Source organism: Nanorana parkeri, unplaced genomic scaffold, assembly GCF_000935625.1.
Source record: "Nanorana parkeri isolate BGI_ZX_2015 unplaced genomic scaffold, ASM93562v1 scaffold53, whole genome shotgun sequence".
Classification (NCBI taxonomy): Eukaryota; Metazoa; Chordata; class Amphibia; order Anura; family Dicroglossidae; genus Nanorana; species Nanorana parkeri.
Window position 1 is genome coordinate 1,324,616 of NW_017306321.1, and position 7,393 is coordinate 1,332,008.

Consider the following 7,393-nt stretch of genomic DNA (forward strand, 5'->3'; position numbering starts at 1 on the left):
CCAACATCAGTACCTGACCTCACAAATGTGCTTCTGGATAGAATGGTGAAACCAGTGACGGTACTACCGCCGCAGCCGCCCCGGGGCCTCAGCCTGGGGGGGCCCAGCACAGTTGCCGGCTGCCGGATAGCACCGGATCGGTATCCAGTGGCCGGCGGGCCCCCAGTCTCTGCCCCGGGAGTGTCGGATCATCCGAAAGCTGTCAGAATATGCATACCGAGTGCGTCGGTAACTATTTAAACCGGCGCGCTGCCGGTTTAAATATTTACCGACACGCTCAGTATGCATATTTTGACAGCCTGAGAGACGGGAGTCTGCGCTTGTTGGTCGTTCCAGGGATCACATGTTGAAGCAATGCAGAATGGCACCCTCTATAGAGGACTACAAATCTCAGCAGTACTTTATGCAGTTTATTGTTATATAAAGTATAAAGTATTGTTATATAAAGTATGGGAACGTTTCACCGCCACTGGGTGAAACGTTCCCATAGACACACTCCTAAACCTTGTGGACGCCTTCCCAGAGGAGTTGAAGCTGTTATAGCTGCAAAGGGCGGGCCAACTGGATGGGATGCCAATAAAGTTCATGTGCGTATAGTCTATGTTACCAGCCAGATATCTCATTCTGTCCAGGTTGTGGTGCGATTTCCATGACCCTGCTTAGCCAGGGAGGCGACACGGTTTCCTGTGGCAGGTTTACAGCTATGTGTGTCACCTTTTAGGCCTGTGCTGATTGGAAAGGCAGCTTGCTTCCAACAACTTGAGATGTTTCTGATATCATTCTGAATGCATTGACAGTTTGCATATATTAATATGGGGAAAAGAACCAGATCTGATGCAAACAAAAATTTGTGAACCCCGGCCCTAACGCCCCATTTAACCAGTTGACATCCGCGGTGTTAAACCCCCTTCCCATCCAGGCCATTTTTCAGTATTCAGCGCTGCGGTACTTTAACTGACATTTATTCCGTCATGCAGCGCTGTACTGAAATGAATTTTATACCCTTTTTTGGGGACAGATAGAGCTTTCTTTTGGTGGTATTTATTCACCACTGGGGGTTTTATACCACATTGATAAGAAAAAAACGTGCATTATTTTTTTTTTGCAATGGAGCCAGTGGATCGTGGGTACAATGCTCCGGCTCCCACAGACTCTTCCTTCCGTCCATGTCCATGTCAGGGTATGGACATTTACTAACATGGATGGAAGGAAGAATGAATGGACTGCACTTGTATTCCATCGAGAACTACAAATCCCTCACACACTATCATGGGGCGCTGCATGTGTGTTGCCTTAGTGCACATGGGTGCCATTCAAAATGAAAGGCAAACCTACACACAGGGCCGGATTTACTCTCTCTGCTGCCCCAAGGAGAGGTTCCTCAATGCGCCCCCCTACCCGCCAAAAAGGCCCGCCTCTGATAGAGAATGGCAGACCTGCAGGCTGCATACAAAACAAGCGGCGGCTTCTCCGCTGTACATTTAGCTCTGCTTACCCAAAGCAGGGCTAAATGTAGAAAACTACCCACCCAACGCCCCAGAACTGCATGACATCGTGAGATAGGAATTCCACACCCCTGCTACCCCTCTACTCCCTGCTGCCCCGAGGCCGGGCCTTGGTTGGCCTTGTGAGAAATCCGGTCCCGACTACATATGGAACATGTATTGCCACAAGTTTAAATGGGCCCTTAATCTCAAAATGAATGTGAACACATCAGGGGGACCTCCCTGCACCCATCTTCTCCTTTCGTGTGCTGCCAACACACTGTGCAAATAGGAACACAAACCTATAGTGGGGTTTGCCCAAAATGACTGCAAAGTGGTATTACACTTTAAGTCTTAAAGTAGGTGACCTGGGACAGTGCAATACAAGTAACTTCACACATTCAGACTGAAAATTAGGATTCTTACAAATGCACAAAAATCAAAATTATTTGAAGACATAGTGCGGGAGTAACCATACTTCGCCGAGTGTCACCACCTACAGCAATGAACAGTTCAAATCCATCAGTAAAATAACTGCAGATGACTTGCTCTGGGTTAATGCACTCACTATTTCATTTTCTGCCTAAAGAAGTTCACTGGCCCGCTATATAAGCAAAGTCTGTGTTCCAGTCTCTCCACCTGGCACTCCAAAATTATAAAAAGACACTCACAAGCAAATTTGGTTCCAGAGTGGTTCCCAGCATCCAGTGCTATCCCGTGCTTGCGCCGCAACGCTTTCTTTGTCCTGGTATCTGCCTTCCGTCTCACGGAACTTTGAGGATTTACTTGCGCTGAAGTCACTAACAAACCTGCACATGGAAGATAAGAAGGAAATTTTAAATTAGCCCTTGGTGACACCGGAAAAATATTTTTTTTCGGCTGCATTTTGAACTGTGGCGTTTTCTTTTGAGTCAGCAGGAATTTCAGGAGGTCAAAATCAATTAAGATATTCCAGATTTGCACATCCACATCATTGCTGCCATATGCCAATTTTTAATGGAAATTCCGTAAGAATTAAATAGGAAGGAATTTCAGTCAACCGCTTCATTCAGAAATATGGTTTCCTTAAAGGATATCATTCCTTAAAAGGCACAATGCAGCGGAAAAAAATAAATACATTTACACTTAGGACACAGTCTACCTGTCTTAAAAACAAAACTCCACCTATATTTGCATATCTTCCTTATAGCCGCCGGCCACTATCAGAATAAGATGGTGCTTGAAGCTGATTGGCTGCTGGCTCCATTCAGCCAAGAACTTTTTAACCGTCTCCTTCAATCGGCTGATTGAGGGATGCCATGCAGAATGGTGCCATCAGCGGCACTGACGGCGTGAATTTTGCCCGGTTCATCAGAAACCAGCGAAATTGGACACGCATATTCCTGGCTTAAGTCACAGATGCTTCCTCTTCAGCAATGACGGGCCTTTTGCTAGCCTGAGCACCTTAATGACATGCCATGTGAATGCCACTCAGTCCTGCAGTACTGTGGAGCCAGGAATCATGATGACATACCCCCGGGGGGTTGGTGGGGGAGCTGTGCCGACATGATGGGCTCACAGGAAGCTGGTTGGATGACGCCGACTGTTGCTCAGCCCAGCAGAGGACCATCTTAAAGTATATCCAAAAGGGGTAGGGGAGGATTAAAACCTCAGTCTCATAAGAGAAATTTCCTTTCACTTCCTGTCCTATAGACTCAAAAGGAAGTGAGAGAAGTCTTGTTGCAGGACATACACTATACTCCCCATTAGAAGATTCTTCAATCCCCCCCCCCATTCCAGTTCTGGTGGTAACTCAAAATTTTGGCTTTAGCCTTGCTTTCATTCCCAGTGACATTGGTGATCAGGACAAATAGATGAGGGGGGTCAATCTAAAATGGGACTGTAACAGCACAAAAAAAAAAACAGTTGTAACTCCTCCACACTATCCAAAACCAGAAAAAAAACAAAAAATTAAAAGGTAATTATTTTTTTTTGTAGGACCCTGAATTTGTGCTTGAAATAAAGAAAGCAAACCAGGGGCATCCAACTACTGCCATCTTTCCAAGCCTCCTACTCTCTTACACACAAGAGAGCACAAAAGGTAGCTTGCACAGCAATTCTGAAAAGATTGCTTAATTTGTTAGCATTGTTTACATTAACCTGTACTAGATGCAATCAAAATCCTTTTCTCTGCATTCATTGAAGGACACAGTGAAGATTGGTAGATTTTGACCATAGGGATTAAAAAAGCCGAATAAGAGAGACCACCAAGTGCGAAAGATCAAACCCCAGAAGATGATCACACCGCCACCTGTGAGACCTAATGCCCAAAACTGGCATCCGAGGAAGCAAGGACATCGACCTCACAAAACTTGGCAGAGGACCAAGTGGCTGCTTTGGAACCAAGTGTTGTATATAGAACCAAACCCAGATACTACAGGTGAAAGGAACGTACAAAGGAGGATTTCTTTTCAGGTTCAGAACCAAACCAAAATCCTGTAGCAGTTCACCGCTATGGACAGATTGGACTCCAACTCGAACAGACTTTGCGTGATGGAGAAGATCTTCCAAATAGGCTACGACTGAAATCCCACAAAGTCTCACCACGGCCCGCACCAGAGCCAACACCTTCGTAAACACCCGAGGAGCGAACGCTAGTCTGAAAGGGAGTGCCACAAACCGGTAATTATTCTTTTTCAGCGCAAAGCAAAAGAACCTCTGATGACTTGGACAAAATCGAACATGTAAGTAGGCATCCTTGATATCTATAGATGCCAGAAGGTCCCCCTGATGTAATGAGACCACCACTGCATGGACAGAATGCATCCCGAATTTGCAAAACCTGCACGTACCGCTTTCCAGGCTTAGCCAGTGGTCAAAATCTACCAATCTTCACTGTGTCCTTTAATGAATGGAAAAGTTACATATTGAACCTGTTTTTGGTCTGAAAAAAGAAAACTGGTACTCCCACCACATCTAAGAACATTTTCAGCAGGTACACAAAATACCTGATGATCGTGCCAGAAATATTGTGCCCTCGTCACTATCCTCTTAACAGAAAGGACAAACCTCATCTTTGTTTTATAAACTACTCGTGAAAGTTTACAATCCATAGGTAGAGGCAAGTGACACAAAAGGCATTATTATGAGGGAAGAGCTGATGGAAAAAGTAAAAGTACAATTTTCAGGAGGAGGCGGGATAGTCTGAAGGAAAGAGCTTTCAAGAATAGTTTAAAGGTGGGCAGTGCAAGACCGGGGGAGCTAAACTTCTGCCCTCAAGCTGCTGTGGAAATACAATCTCATGTTTAGTTTACTAGTTTGTAATGAGATTGTAGACCAGCACGGGAGTGAGCTTGGAGCGGTGACTACTTTACAACACACACAGGGACCATAGGGAACAAAAGTAGCCCCCCTCCAGAAGGAAGGACAGTGTCAGCATCAATTCAGAGATGATTTGAGGATCTACAACCCAGTAATACACAAATAAGATACAGTTAACAGTTAGGGTACTTGAATGTATTTTTAAGGTTTAACTCCTGTTCAGATTCACTTTATGGGATCTGTAGTTTTACTGCAGCTGGAGGGCCGAAGTTTAGCTAGTCCCCTGGAGTAGAAGACAGACAGATTGGGGTTGGGTGTTCCAGAGTATAGGAGAAGCTCTGGAGAAGTCCTGGAGGCAAGCATGGAAGGAGTTGACAAGGGAGCTAGAGAGCAGGTAGTCTTGGAATGAGCGAAGATGGCGGTTTGGGTGATATTTTGGAGAGGAGGTTGGTGCTGTAGCTCATGGCAGAGCTGTGGATGACCGATACAGTATTATTGCGCCAATTGTCAACGCTATGTAAATGATAATAAAACACATAAATAGGCAATTTCAGGGTTGATTTCAACACAGGATATATAATTTATTTTCTGAGCTGGACTGTGAAAACGAAGGTTGAAAGAGCACTTATTACTATGGGTTATAAAAAACACAGATCAGCAGTTTTTGGTTCAGAGATTGGCGCTGGGAGATCTTGGTGCGGCACGGTTAGCCTTCGAGGCTGAAGCTCTAAGCTGGGGGTTCATTTAGTTTAAAGCTGTATTAAAAGAAATACAGGGACTGCCACTGCTGACCCCCCAAACAGGACTTCTCCAACATATCCTACATATAAGATATAGAACTTATCCTAAACAGCAGCAGCTCACAGCATGAATTTACCTGTAAAAGACACAACAGAATCTGAAGAATGTAAATACAATTGGTATCCCCATCCACAGAGATAGGAGTATCCTGGTATGCACCACACACCCAGCCTAATCCACATTTATCATTCTGCTGTTTGATACGAGTTTTAATTGAAAACATTCAAGCATGAACGTATGTTGGAACACATACCTCGCTTGGTTCTGGATTCTTTAATCTCCTCACACAGTTTGTTGAATTCGTGATCCAGTTCCGCAGCAATGATGGCGTGCGCGGTGTCTTTCAGCGTGCAGGCGCGGTGCCTGATGATTTTATCTGGAGAAAACAAATGCGATGAGAAATCTGTCAGACTGGTGTGAAAATATTCCTTTGTAGAACACGTTACAGTAAATCAGCATATTGGGCATCTTCATTTTCACACGTCAATTGTACATAGGAGCCTATGAAGTGAACAGCAACCTAACAATATGGTGTGGTGACCTGTAACAGCCACAGATTTGTATTTTTTTTTATGAAATTAAAGTGGACCTGGACATAAATAATTTAATATACATTTATAATTTAATATGAATCAATTAAATCTGGATAATTCAAAATGATCATATAAGTGAAAAAAATTGCATAGGTTTCACCATGACCAATAGACATAAAGGCTGCTAAATTCACATTCAAGTCTCATTTTTTTCCGTGTAAAAGTTGTGCTTGGCCCTGTCATCTCCCAAACTCCTCATTGGTCCTTTAGTGTGACGGTTGAACACTGAACAATGGGAAGGCTTGGACAGTACAAGGGTGGAGCCAAGCACAATAACTCCAAATCTGCATATAACTTCAGCTGCCTGTATTGTGGATCTTCTAATAGCTCTGACATAGTGTGCAGTAAAGGTAATACCTGCTTGTACATATAGCTATATATGGTCAATTTCAGGTTCTTGCCAGGTTGACTTTAAGGCCGCCTTCAGACCTATGCAAAACGTGAATTTCCCTGTTCTAATGCAGAAGAAAAGAAAAAAGCTGCAGGAACCAAAAGATAGACGGAGACACCATTTTTTACAGCTATGGATCTGCAAAATAATGCTGCCATCTAAGGACTGACATTTCCCTTCACTGTGACAACAAAAAGTGAAGGCGGATGGTTGTAGATGGTGGAGAGTAGAGATGCTCTGATACCGAGTATTTGGGCGAGTATTCTTATGTATGTTACATAAGGCTCTTAGATGGGAAGTTCCTTGAAGGCAGGGACAGAAGTTAAAGTGCAGTATGTAAAGCATGGCAATGACTTGTCGGCGTTATATAAATAACAATAATGATATTATGTTCTCTCATTTTCTATCCCTGTGACAACAGTACAAGAAATGGGAGATGCAGTGGTCACAGAAAGGCCAAGACAACAATAGTCAGGAGTTGTAACCCCTTCCTCACTCAACAAATATGTTTTTGTCCATCTCAGTTGGACAGAAAGGGACGGTACATCAACCCAAAAGAGACATGGACATCAATAAAAAGCTGACAAGATGCTCTTCGCCCATCGGCGCTCTGCAAAACAAAATAAGCGGAGTTGGGCTTTGGCTGGAGGGTCGGGTCAGCTAGGCAACTAGCATTTTCGGAAGGAGATCAATAATAGCAGCCCCCATAATTCTCTCATAAAAAGGTTTATTTTAAACCCTGTTAAAGCAAATACCTGCAGGAGCAGCAAATGCTTTCTTTTGTTGTAATAAGAACCAATCATTTTAAAGCTAAACTCCAAGGG

General features: G+C 43.9%; 1 protein-coding gene across 1 annotated transcript in view; it reads right to left on the bottom strand.

Annotated features, from left to right (window-relative positions):
- The window catches only part of ATAD2B (ATPase family, AAA domain containing 2B), a 121,450-nt gene that overhangs the window by 23,491 nt on the left and 90,566 nt on the right, over positions 1 to 7,393 (bottom strand). Inside the window, exons 21-22 of the mRNA XM_018575355.1 lie at positions 5,839 to 5,961; positions 2,156 to 2,293 (exon numbers count right to left, since the gene is read on the bottom strand). Coding sequence (XP_018430857.1) covers positions 2,156 to 2,293; positions 5,839 to 5,961 — 261 coding nt within the window. The remainder of the gene's footprint in view (positions 1 to 2,155; positions 2,294 to 5,838; positions 5,962 to 7,393) is intronic.